The sequence below is a fragment of the Falco biarmicus genome, chromosome 8 (genome assembly GCF_023638135.1).
Source record: "Falco biarmicus isolate bFalBia1 chromosome 8, bFalBia1.pri, whole genome shotgun sequence".
Classification (NCBI taxonomy): Eukaryota; Metazoa; Chordata; class Aves; order Falconiformes; family Falconidae; genus Falco; species Falco biarmicus.
In genome coordinates this window covers 5,424,904-5,437,198 of record NC_079295.1, presented here as the reverse complement: position 1 = coordinate 5,437,198, position 12,295 = coordinate 5,424,904, and the positions used below count along the sequence as shown (strand labels likewise).

At 39.1% G+C, this 12,295-nt stretch overlaps 1 protein-coding gene across 4 annotated transcripts in view; it reads left to right on the top strand.

The window, feature by feature from the left end:
* PMS1 (PMS1 homolog 1, mismatch repair system component) overlaps positions 1–12,295 on the top strand; it is a 47,486-nt gene that overhangs the window by 5,415 nt on the left and 29,776 nt on the right. For all 4 annotated transcript variants that reach the window (XM_056350461.1, XM_056350459.1, XM_056350458.1 and 1 more), the window contains exons 3-5: positions 2,453–2,635; positions 4,724–4,826; positions 6,375–6,538. In XM_056350461.1, the coding sequence (XP_056206436.1) occupies positions 2,453–2,635; positions 4,724–4,826; positions 6,375–6,538 (450 nt within the window). The remainder of the gene's footprint in view (positions 1–2,452; positions 2,636–4,723; positions 4,827–6,374; positions 6,539–12,295) is intronic.

Genomic DNA, 12,295 nt, shown 5'->3' with positions numbered 1-12,295 from the left:
AACAGGAATTTATGAGAATAATCTGCACAGTCTGACCCAGACCTGCATATTTTAATTCATGGAGAAGATGAGCAAAAGCCTGTGTTAGTAGCTGGAGCAAAGTTGGGATTCGGAAATGATGAATCTTAGCTACAGGTTTGCTACTGTTACACAGAACAGCTGTTGTAAAAGGCAGACACTCATTTCTGCACCTTTTTTTTTCCAGTGCGTGAAGTGGGAGCTTTAATCCTTAGAACCTTCTCAGAGGAAGCTTAGCTTGGGGTGAGATTTCACTGGACACCTAATCTATCTGGCTGCCTGAAAAGCAAAGTCCTACATCCATCTGTATGACATTGCTAGGCATTTCTGCCTGTCGTGACCCATTCATCTTGCTAAGCAAAAGAAGAGTAACCCAGCAAGAGAAGTGGATTATTTGTGCCAATTTAATAAGCTGGATTGCCCTTAGAGTCCTCCTGAGTAACAGTAGCTGAAGCAAAGATGGGACTGTGCAGTCACGAGTGAAAGAGGAGGAAGTTGAACCATATGGTTTGGCATTAGTGATCTGGTAAAGCAACTTAAACATTACATGGGATCACGAACTCAGTAGTATTTAGGTCATGTAGCATGGTGGAAGGTGTTACAGAATACCAAGTTTACGCACTGTAAAATTTTAAGTAAAATGTGTGGAAGGAAAAATGAGTAATAGCAGAAAAGAAATAGAGAATCATTCATGTAACATTTTGATTCCGGTTGAAGAAGATAAATGTCGCTTTTTCTAAGCAGTTAAGTGGTCTGGAAGTAAAAATTGGAATGGAAAATAGGGGTTCCTTGCAAAGTGCTTAATCCTTCCATTACTACAGACAGAAGTGGGGTAGGTGGCTTCCCGTTTATATCTCCTTATGTGTTTTTTCTGTTCGGTTATGGTGTATTGCTTAGGTTCTGTTTTGCTTTCCAGTACGAGGTTGACTTGTATATTAGCAAAAGCATTGTTTTTCACCTGAAGATAACTTTAGCACCGTTCATTAATGCAGAAAGTGAAAGGTACCCACATTTCTATTGTGTATCAGTTAATTAAATATCTATATAGTTCTGTGCCTACCTCAAAGGCTTTTGATGGTTCCTAATACAGATGATATGTCAATACAGACAGTATCTGTAGGTACCTTCCTTTTGTTTTTAATTGCGTTATTTTTTTACTTCAAGAAATAACCCTGAAAATACCTTGTCATAACTGTTTTCAGTACATGCCCAGGTGGGACAACAAAGTTAGTTCAGTTTGATCATCAGCTCTCTGTGAGCAACCATCACGTGCTCTGTACAGCATCAATGGTGGGAGCCACTGATTCAAGATACTCTTTCTAAGCAAAAACAGTTTTAAGGTCTCCTAGATGCATTATACACTACAGCACATTCTTCTGTATGTTCCGTCATAATCTCGTCAAAGAGCCAGACATGCTTCTGTAAAAGAAGTTTAGTTTAGTGATCCTGCAGCTCTGATTACTTTCTTCTCATGGCTTGTGATTCTTTTGGGTGCAAGTTACGTGTGCAGATTATAATGTACCTTGAAGGAAGCATTTGTTTGCTGTACCTATTTGAGATGTTATAGAACCTGAATTCCATCTTTCATTTTGCTGTCCTAATTATCTGGATTTTCAGAATTTTACCCTCTTTATGCTCATGCTTGTTGAAATGATGTATTCACATTAGAATTCAGTAAAATACGGGTCGCATATATGTAAAGGTAAATCTCAAAGTTTGAAGTTTGCTTCTTTGAAAGCTGTTTTTTGAAAGAGCCTCTAGGACCTCTATTTCTTTCTGTAAAGCATTGTACCTCTTTATAAGCTTCCTTATTTCTGCCCCATTTGTGCCTTGCTGCCATTAGAATTTCAGCTTCTGTGTATTGAGATACAACATGGGAACTGAAAAACTACTGAAGTAGTGAAATCACTTAAATTGAGAGAGTTGAAAACAGTACTAAGTGAGGGCCCGCTGACTGTAATGGAATGGATACAGAGCTGCATTTGTGGTGATTTCAAAAAAAGTGATACCAAATAGGTAAGAAAAGTGAAAAGAGGTAAAAAAGTCTTTAGCTTTCCAGCTGTGTAGATCCCTTTCTGAGCTTAGGTTTTGCAAATTTCATCACAGTTCAAAATAAATTCACTTAATTCCTGTTTTAATTTCACTGTATTTATATTAACATGCTGTTTCCAGTCCATTGGGTATGAATTATATTATTTAATCAGAGAAGCCGTCACTACTATCTTTAACATTCTTGGGTTTTTTGCTGTTGGGTTTTGTTTGTTTGTTTGTTGTTGTTGTTTTTTTTAACAGAGGCATTTAATGGTTGCTCAGTTTCTTCAAATAAGCAAACCTCCTGCTTTTATCTGGATGGCTGGAAGCTGTAACCTTAGTTGCTTTAAACTTGTGTCTTATTCATTGGTTTAGTGGTCCATTGTGTTTTGTTCTTTTTTAGGAGGATTATGGGTTTAACAAAATAGAAGTAAGAGACAATGGCAATGGAATCAAGGTTGCTGATGTTCCAGTTATGGCAATTAAACACTATACCTCAAAAATAAGCTCTTCTGAGGACCTGGAAAGCTTGACAACATACGGTTTCCGTGGGGAAGCTTTGGGATCAATTTGCTGCATATCAGAGGTGAGCACTTGCTATAAATGTATCTAGTCTTTTGTTGTGATTGTTTATTTTTTATTAAAATATGTATTTGTGAAAGTGTTATCAAAAGATCAGTGCAAAGACACAAATTGTTCTAGCAGCCTGCCAGGGATATTTTTTGCAAAGTTTGGCTTGTGTATGTGATGCCTTTCCCATCCCTTCCCCAGAAGTCATGTTGTAGGGTCAGGAAGCAGTATGGATTCCTTGTTAGTACCAGTCCTGCCTTTCTGTCATGCTGGTCACAGCAGTGCTCTATTTTCCTCGGGCAGAATAGGTCAGAGACAGATTGCTTAGCGTTTCCTTCTCTCTTATATCAGGGTATAGACACATGATTCCTTATACATACGTGTATAGATACATGATTCCTTAGAACACCGGCTTACTCTGTTTAGTGTTCTCGGCAAGTACAATGTCAAAGAGTATGGCTGAGTTTGCTACTTGAATTAGAGCAAATCAAAATGAAGCAGGAGATGGTGGCCAGGAGAAATAATTTCAGGGAACCGATGGCCCACATAGCTACTGTTCTAGTAACAATTTCTGCCTTGATGTTATCTAGGTGATCAGCAGTCATGGGATCTTGCTGGGCTCCATATTGCTCCTTGACATGTTTATGACTGCAATTGCACAAACTTTGTTGTCTGTATGAGTAAACAGGAACCTGCTCCCTGGCCTAGCTGAGTCTGATCCATATGTTTGTGTTAAGAGGACTGGTACTTAGGGTTTGACTTGTTGACTGAAAGTAATTTTGTTCAAAATGATCTGGAAATTGTTCAGGCTGTGAAGGGCACAGCATCTACCTGTTACGTTGTGCTCTGCGTTTCTGTATTCATGCTGCACCAAGGTTAAGTTTTGGATTCTTCTTTCGAAGTATGTCAAGGATTAGATCCTGCAAGATGACACTGATTGGATGTGTCTGATTGGAACCGTCAACTGTCAAGGTCAGAGGAGGTGTTAGAGCTTGACTCCTTGCTACTTTGGGCTACATTCGCGCTGCACTAATCAGGAGCAGGTTGCATGTTTGGATGGAGATTTCCAAAGATGCTTTTAAAAGTGTTGGTGTTTTGGCAGGTGATGACAGACCTCAATCATTGGTTTCTTCTAATGAGTTATCAGAGCAGAATGCCATCTGTTCTGAGCTTTTAATCAGCTCTACAGTATATTTCCTAAGAGATGGGAGGTGACCTGAGTGTGTTAAGTACTTTAATAGGTATTATTTTAATCTTTGGATCAGTAATTATGCTAATTAAACATTCCTGGCATTAATGGCCTTATGCCTACCCAAACTGCCCCCTGTAGTTTCATTTAAGGGGAACTTTACTATTGGCCCTTAAGTAGGTCTGTAATATTGTCGTTTCCGATTAATCAGTTACTGGGGTTTTTTTCTCTCCAGAGGCATGGCTGAACTCTGAATGATTCACATGAGATACTAAAATAAACCCGAATATCCTAAAGCTCTGTTATGTGTGATAACCTCTGTGTGTTTCAGGTGGTGCAGTGGTCCTATTGTTTAAAATGTTGATACCTGAACTCTGGGAATCATAGTTTTGTTGACCTTCTAGTTTATGACTGGTCTTGCTAAAGCCGGTCTGTGTATTACCTTAGTAGCTTACAAAACATGCTACTACTGATTGCTGGATGTGTTTGGGTATGGAAAGATAATACACTGTTTCTTTGATAGTAGTAGTAATGTTTGTGGAATCTCACATGAATTTAAGAAGTTGTCATAGTATGCCTTCTCTCATCGAGGATGAAAATGCAAAATTACCAGTTGATTTAGTAGTTCATTTAAGCTGTGTTAGAATAGAAGACACAGGACTGTGTGTTGTAGGTAGCAGGAATTGGTGTGCTTTGTGTATTAGTGTGATAGAAATGCATAGCTTTTAGTTAAATGGATGAAAACCTGAGTAATAACAGAACGTTTCTGTGACTATAAGAAACATTTTATAAAAAAATGTAATTGTGGTGACTAAAATAGAGCAGTGGTAAGAGTGGTAGCAAAGCTTATCTAAGCTCATTCTGAACTTTGTGAATCCTTGATTAACATAATATTTTTAAAATCACTCGTTTCAGGTTTTGATCACAACAAAGACAGCTGATGATGATTTCAGCACTCAGTACGCTTTGGATAGCAATGGGCATGTAACTTCTAAAAAGCCTTCCCATCTTGGGCAAGGTAGGATATCACTGTTCGGTGCTGCACTGTGACAGAAGTATTTTATGTTTCTCTGAAGCTCAATTTGATGTTGAAATACCCGTTCGGTTCTTGAAGGTTGAGTGTTAAATCTTTGCAGCTGTAAACATTTCTTGCCTTATGTCTGTCAACTGAGAGTGTTGTTATTGTAAGATATAATAGGTCTTGGAAATTGCTTTAGATAGTAATTACAGACTAGTTTCTCCTTCTCTGACTCACTTCTTCAACCTGACAGCAGAAATAAAAGCTCTAAAAATTCAGTGCCCCAGGTCCAGGCAGACCTACTATATAAGTATACGAAAGATTTGTTCAGGACCAAAACAATGTTTCTCTGCGTAGCGAAACCCTGGCTCAAAGGAGGAGGAGTTGCCCTGCTGCTATACAAAGAATTTGCTGGAAGCAGCATGGCTATAGGAAGAAGCAAAGTCACACTTCTTTCTAACCTGCAGGAAGGGTGTGTCGCTAGAAATCCTTCTGAGTGTTTGTGTGAAGGTTAAAGGTTGCCCTCACCTCAGAGGCAGCCTTGGTGGTTCAGGCGTGGTGTGGGTTTGGGGTAGCATCTGCTTAGCTAGCTGTTGCTCAGCAAGGTCCGTTACGACCACACTGTGTCCTGGCATTCACTAGTCAGCCGGTGTGTATTCCCAGAAGGAGTGCGCTCCTTTCTTGTCACAAGGCTGTGCTCCTGAGAAAGCAGTGGCAGCTTTTCCCGGTTGAGACAGCGGCTGCCCAGTATTGTGCCCACAAGCTGCCCCCCAGCTGGCTGCAGTGCTCATCCAGCAGCAGGGAGCTGAGCTGACTGCTGACCCAGCTCCCTTCCTCCTCCGCTGAGTGGCTGCAGGGAGCTATTAAGCCAGCAGAAGCTGCTGAGGGCTAGTCAATAGGCAAATACTGAAAAAACAGCTGAAGCTGAGAGCTCTCATTTTAGCTGATATTAACCAGGGACTCTTTAAGATTTAGACCCTTCCATTTTCCACAGCTGGAAAGCCTGTGGGTTGCATTGCCCTGTCTTTTGTCAAAATTGTTGAATGATTGACTGAATTCTGCCACATGTATTTAATACTTTGCAATATCCTTGCGGGCTATGGATTTATGTGATTGTGTTGGTAGGTGAATATTCCCCCGCTTACTATACACTGTGTCTTGAACAGAGCTAACTGGCTCTTCAGGTGCTACCCTAAAGCAAATGCTTGTGAAGGGCCTTTGCCTCTAGGTATGTCTGATTAGTTTCTAGTTTGTTAATCATTTTACTGATTAAAGTTAATATGTACTGAAAGAGTCTTCAGCTTTATTTGGTGCTGATTCTTACTATTGTCCATGTGTACAAAAGAAGGCTTAATGCTGCAATCACATCCCTAAATAAAGGAGGGGAACTGCAACTCTTGAGGTCTATAGGTACTTGTTTGGGGGAGGATGAGTGCTCATATGGTGTGTTTTTTCTCATGGGTTTATTTTGTATGCAGCAGTGTACAATATCCAGTCAGTGGTATGCTTTCAGTGTAATGTCTACTTATTTTTGTCACCTGTTTGCAGGTACTACAGTAACAGTCCTGAAGTTGTTTAAGAATCTTCCTGTAAGAAAGCAGTTTTATTCAACAAATAAAAAATGTAAGGAGGAACTGAAAAAAATCCAAGATCTACTCACAGCATATGGTATCATAAAACCAGACCTGAGGATCACCTTAACACATAATAAGGTAACAACGGGTTTTTCTCTATCAGCTGTCTTAAGGATCAATTTCTGATGAACTTAGGCAGTTAATGTAATAATTCCATAAACTCTTTTGTTCCTAGTTTTCTTTCCTCATAGGTTTGTTTTGGACTTCCACTGCTTTCTTCCCTTCATAGATACGTATTTGTGATTGGTTACAGATTTTGATCTAAACCTGTAAAACTCAGGCTCAGATCTTCTTGGTCTGTTCCAACACATGCCTGGGTAGATACCTGGAGCATAAAAATTATTTTACATGCTAGTAGTATAAGAATGATTTTACATGCCGGTCATTAGTAAAGATGATGTTGGTGGTCTGCAGAATAAGGAAGTGAGACCTTACTAGGCCATGGGGCCTGGTCAAGCGTTAAACTAAGCCAACTGAGAAAACTCAAAACTTACTTGGTTAGGCTGTCTGTCTGACTTGGTTTGGCTGGCTGGCTGGATAGATGCTCCACGCATACAGATAGCTTGCTGTATGCAGAGTCTCAAGAGCTCAATACATAATGATGGTTTTATTTAAAAAAGCTAAAAAATTCAATTTGCTACACTGGTATAAGAGTAACATATGACAGGCTTTGGTTGAGCTAGTTGTTCTTTTCTTGGACTTGGGGAACAGGTTCAGAGGCTGCTTGGAGGCTGTTTTAACTTCCCACTGTACCGAACAGTAATTTGACAACACAGCTCCAGAAATGGCACGCTGAGCAGTTCTCCTTTACCTGACCCGTTTAACGTAGCAGATTTTATTGGCTGTACTCCTTTTGGCTCTTCTGAGAGGAAGGCTATGCCACCGAATTTCCAAATTGCCACAACGTAGAGAGTGACATCTTGTGGCCAGATGCCTTAGCAATTCTTTTTCTGGATTAAAGATGTTTGCTGATCTTGCTATTTGGCCTGTTCATTGAGCAAGCAAATCAGTTACTCGATCAACCGAACATTCACTCTTCAGTTCCCTTTCAGTGGGAACGATGAATGACACTGTACGCTTTCTTGAAGTTACAACGGATTGTCTATCTGTTTCTGGAATTGTATAACTTGCTTTGATGATATTTATGTACATATTTCTAAATATTGAAATATAGATACTGTGACAAACAAAAGCCAGCTTTGTGCCTACAGAATTAGTGTTGTGAAGCTGAGAAAGTGTAACTGCTTTCAGTCTTATTTCATTGGGACTACAAAAAGCTTGAAACCACAAATCTCAAGGCTGTGCACTTCTTAGACTGTGTTAAGCTCCTTGACATATCTAGCAGTGATTCACAGTATCAGCCTTAAATATTGGTTAATAAAACTAATTTTGTCTTTTATTGGTGATTTGGTTTTGCCCTCTGACAATTTGCAAATTTTATTTTTTTCTTTGTGTGTGGTATTTTTATTTCATCCTCTTGGATTAGACTATTATGTATCTTGCTTTTTTTTCTCTGCTAATCTTAATACAATGGCAATAATGTGCAAGAAGTCGATCAATTCTTTTTTGCAATACCTACTGCAAAAATGGTGCAGAGAGCGATAGTAATTATTGCATGATGTTTTTGACTACCTGTCCTATTAGTTTCAGAGGTAAATTCTTCAATACACAATTTGAGTGGGTAGAATAAATCAGTACAAACGCCATCAGCAGGAAGTATCATTCATTGTAATGACAGACATGGTGCTGACTTTTTGGGCTCTTCATTTTGCCCTGCTGGCGTTACGTTCATTTAATTTATTTGGAAAGAAAACAGGTAAGAAGCTGATCAAACATTTCAACACAAGAGGTCGCTCAGTAGCTATTGGTGAGCAGGGGAAAGGCAATTGTACAGATAAGTCTGCCTCTGTGCATGTGTAAATGCTTTAAAATAGTCTGAAAATGTTAAAAAAAGCTTTGAATGCGGATTCTTGTGTTTCTACTGCTGTTGCCATTACTTTCAAAATAAAAAATTACCTATTGCATCATACCTTTTAAATAAATGTCACATTCTCAAATTCCAATATATAACAACTTTCAGCAGGTCTGTGTGCATCTGTTTTACCATAATATCACAGAACATGAATATCCATTCGTTATTTTTCCATCAGATGCTAAGTGTTATTCTCATTACAATTATTAATTCAGATCAGAAGGTGTTCTTCCTGTAGTCATACTACAGTATATCTGTGCTAGAATAATACTCCACTGAATAGGCTTGTCTGTGATTTATTTGTGTGTGTGGTGAGTGTTATATTTCTGTTTGAAATTACTAGGATAAAGAATCAACTTCTTAGAGTGGCTTTATTTTTCATGTAGCTCATTGATTATATATTAGTTAAAAAAATATATATGTGCAGTTATTCAGAGGAGTTCCTAGAATCCTGAATTCTTGAGGCTGAGCCAATACTTTCTGTTGCAATGGAAGAAGAGACATGTTGAGAGTAAGATCAGGTTCCGAGGCTTAAAAGAGCAAGAAGGTAGCAGAGATGAGGTATTGCAGAAGGAGACGAGGAAGGATGGGTCAAAAGAGTAGAAAAGGTAGTAAGTGAAAAAAGTGTAAGTGAAAGTGTATGTCAAAGAAATCTTCAAAATAAATGACAAAACCAGTACTTCTAAAAAAACCTCAACAACAACCAGACAGTCTTTAAAGTCCTGTATTTTAGTAGAAATTAAAGGAGAATGGAAGAAAGCATAGCTCTAGCTTTCCCAAGGAAGAATGTAATGAAGCACTTTCATAGAAGTGTCTGAGGGTAGGCATCTGAAAATGTTGCATAATGGATTCTAGCAGAAGGTTACTTGGGCAAGTCAGACCTCTTACTGAGCTGTCAAGTGTGTGTGTGTGTATATATATATTTTAGGATGCACAATACATTGCATGTTGTATTTCTACCATGTTTTTTAAAAAAGGTGTATGTCTTATGCTTCTTGAGATCTCAGCAATTTTTCTTGTTGTTGTGCTGCATTTCATATCTGTGTTGGTTTGGAAAATATTACCATTAAGTGTCTGATTTCTTGTCTGCGAAGAACCACAATGGTGTTCCTGCCTTTGGGTTGTTTTTTACTAAGAAAATAGATATCCTTTTATCATTCATCCTAGGGCTCGTTCATTGCGGATTTCCGAGATAGGAAATACTGAATTGCTCTTTCTGCTCAGAATGTTTTGTTTGCATTAGCAATAAATAATGAATCACTTTGCAGATCAACCCTTGAAGTACTATTGCTATTTTGACAACTTGGATTAGCTAGTGCTCCTTCTTTTTATGAAGGTTTATCCTGCCAAGACATTCTTTGAATACTGATAATGTTGATCCTCTTGCCAGTATGGTTATGTTAGAAAGAGGTATTTTTCTTCTTTCATCACCATGTTCCTTGAAAGCATATTGAATAATGAGACAGCCAAATGGAAATAATTCACATGAGTATTCAGCAAGTTTATTTAAAGTTAATGTTATCTGAAGGCATGCTAAGAACATTCCAAAGTTAGCTACCGCTTAAACCGCGTCAAACTCTTCAGCCCAAAATGCCATGTTCTAGCCACCTGTGAGCTCTGGCTGTATTTTACCTGAGGTGGTGTAGGGCTCTTACCTGGAACAACAGTTTTCACACTCCTCGCTGTTCAGCACCACTAGCCCTTGACTCAGTCTTAAAGCCACTGCTGTTCAAGAAATGCCATTGTGTGTTGAAAGACTGATGATACGGAATACTTGAACTCTGTTCTGGTTGGTTTTGTTCCACAGACTCTGAAATGAGAGAGACATCCAATAACTATACCTGTTTCAACAATTTCAGGTGTAATAGAGCTGAACAAACTATGGCGGCAGGTGGCTTAGATGGCGCCTATCAGCAGGTCGTACCATATACCATACACAGCAGCTGGTCCCACGTCTTGTGCAAAACACAGGTGGGCCATAAGTAAACTCAATAAATTTTCCAGTTCCAGTTGAGGAAAAACCTGCATATGGGAATATTTTTTTCCAGTATTTTTCATGCACAGTATTTTGAAGCCTTAGTCACACACAGTTCTGCCTAGAAGTATGTCTTGTTTGTTTCTTGAGGGTCATCGGTCAGAACTTCTGGAAGCAAGAGGTCCACTTTAAAGCTGTTATTGTAACTCTGGGTGGTATTCTTCCCCAAACCCTCTTTGTGGGTGGTGTTGTCCCAAAGGGTGCCACCTTTTTTTTTTTTTTTTTCTTTCTTTACAGTAAGTCTTCTCTTCTTTCCAAAGTTGGATAATTTCAACCTACAGTCTGTATCCGATAGTGCAAAACCAGTTTGTTTTCTGTGTCTGAGTCCTCTGTAATAGGTGTGGGGTTTTTGAGATGGAGTAAGTGCATTAGGGTAAATTTACCATTCTTAATACTGGGATTATACTTTGCATTCATTTCATTCATTGTGCTTCCAAACTGGGCAGAAACAGCAGCACGTAAGCTCTTTCTTGAGTTGGAAAAGCTACTCTGTTTTAATGTAATGATGGTAAATTAAGTCCCTCCCTAATCTGTGTGTCTTAAAATATAAAGAGGAATTATGATTAAGAATCTGCTGTGCTCTGCAGCCAACATGCTTTCATGCTGACCTGGAATATAGCTCAGTCTTTACTTCCATTCGTTGTTCAGTGGCTTTGCTGAGAAAGCCAAACAGAGAGTTGATTATGGTGTTTTTTGTGCTGAGGACACCTGTCCACTAGGAAATGCGCTGAGACCCTCAACTCAATTTACATCAGCCAGAGAACAGCTGCCAGATGGTAACTACTTTTGGTCACTACCAACCTGGTTGAATTTGAACTGGTGACCTAGAGGTGAAATGCTTTATATCCTATTACTAATTCCTTGAGGTTTCCAGTTTCTCATCCATCACTTTTTTCAAATGACAGCACAGTATATGTCTGAAATCTCAAAACAATTACTGTTTCACATATGCAGTGTGTGTTGCAGAATCTGAGATGTGCCTTTAGCTATTGCAAGTCTTTCACACTCACTTGTACACTTAAAAAAGGTTAGCAGAAAAAAAAAGATGTTTCCAGAGCTGCCTGGGAGTTTCCTCTCTTCCAGACCAGTGTAGTTTTTCAGTTGGGTATGTTACTTTTGTTAACCACTATTTTCCAAAAAGCTTGTAAACCTCCCTTTATTTAAATAGAATTCACTGTGATGATGTACATCCTCTGAATGACAGTTTAGGATTAGAAACTGTGGTTTTTTAACAGTAGTTTAATTGTTTGGGAGGTTTTATTATCTTTTTTTTTCTTTTTTCCTTCTGCTATGGAAGTGGAATTTGTCTAAATGCCCACAGCTCAACATGAGTGGTTAAAGCAGCCAAAAACCTTAAAGCTCTCTCTCACCTTTGTAATTCTTGAAAGGCTCTGAAGATGTATCTTACCAGGTGAAGGTCCTTGGCGCGTTGTAATACCTGTTAGCTCGTCTTCTAACGTACTTCCCAGCTCCCAAATACAAGCATTTCTCCACTGCGTGATGCTCCAGAAAGCCTTTTCGTTGAGAGGGTGCTCTCGTGTCACAGAAGGGATATCCGAGCAGAAAATACATCAGAGTTTGTGGGATGAGCAGTGCCGTGGAACATCACGGTCTTTCAGCATTTTCCCTTGGTAGCTGTAATGTCTGATGCCCATGGGATAGACAGATAGGTCGACTGCATCTGATGAGCAGAAAACTGGTGCCTTGCATTTCTCTGTTGCGTACCTCCACTGGTAGCTGTCCCACCATCACTTAAGAAATGAATGGGACAACCAGTTCCTCAGGGGCAAATATAAAATATATGGGGGAAATAATTATGATTATGTAG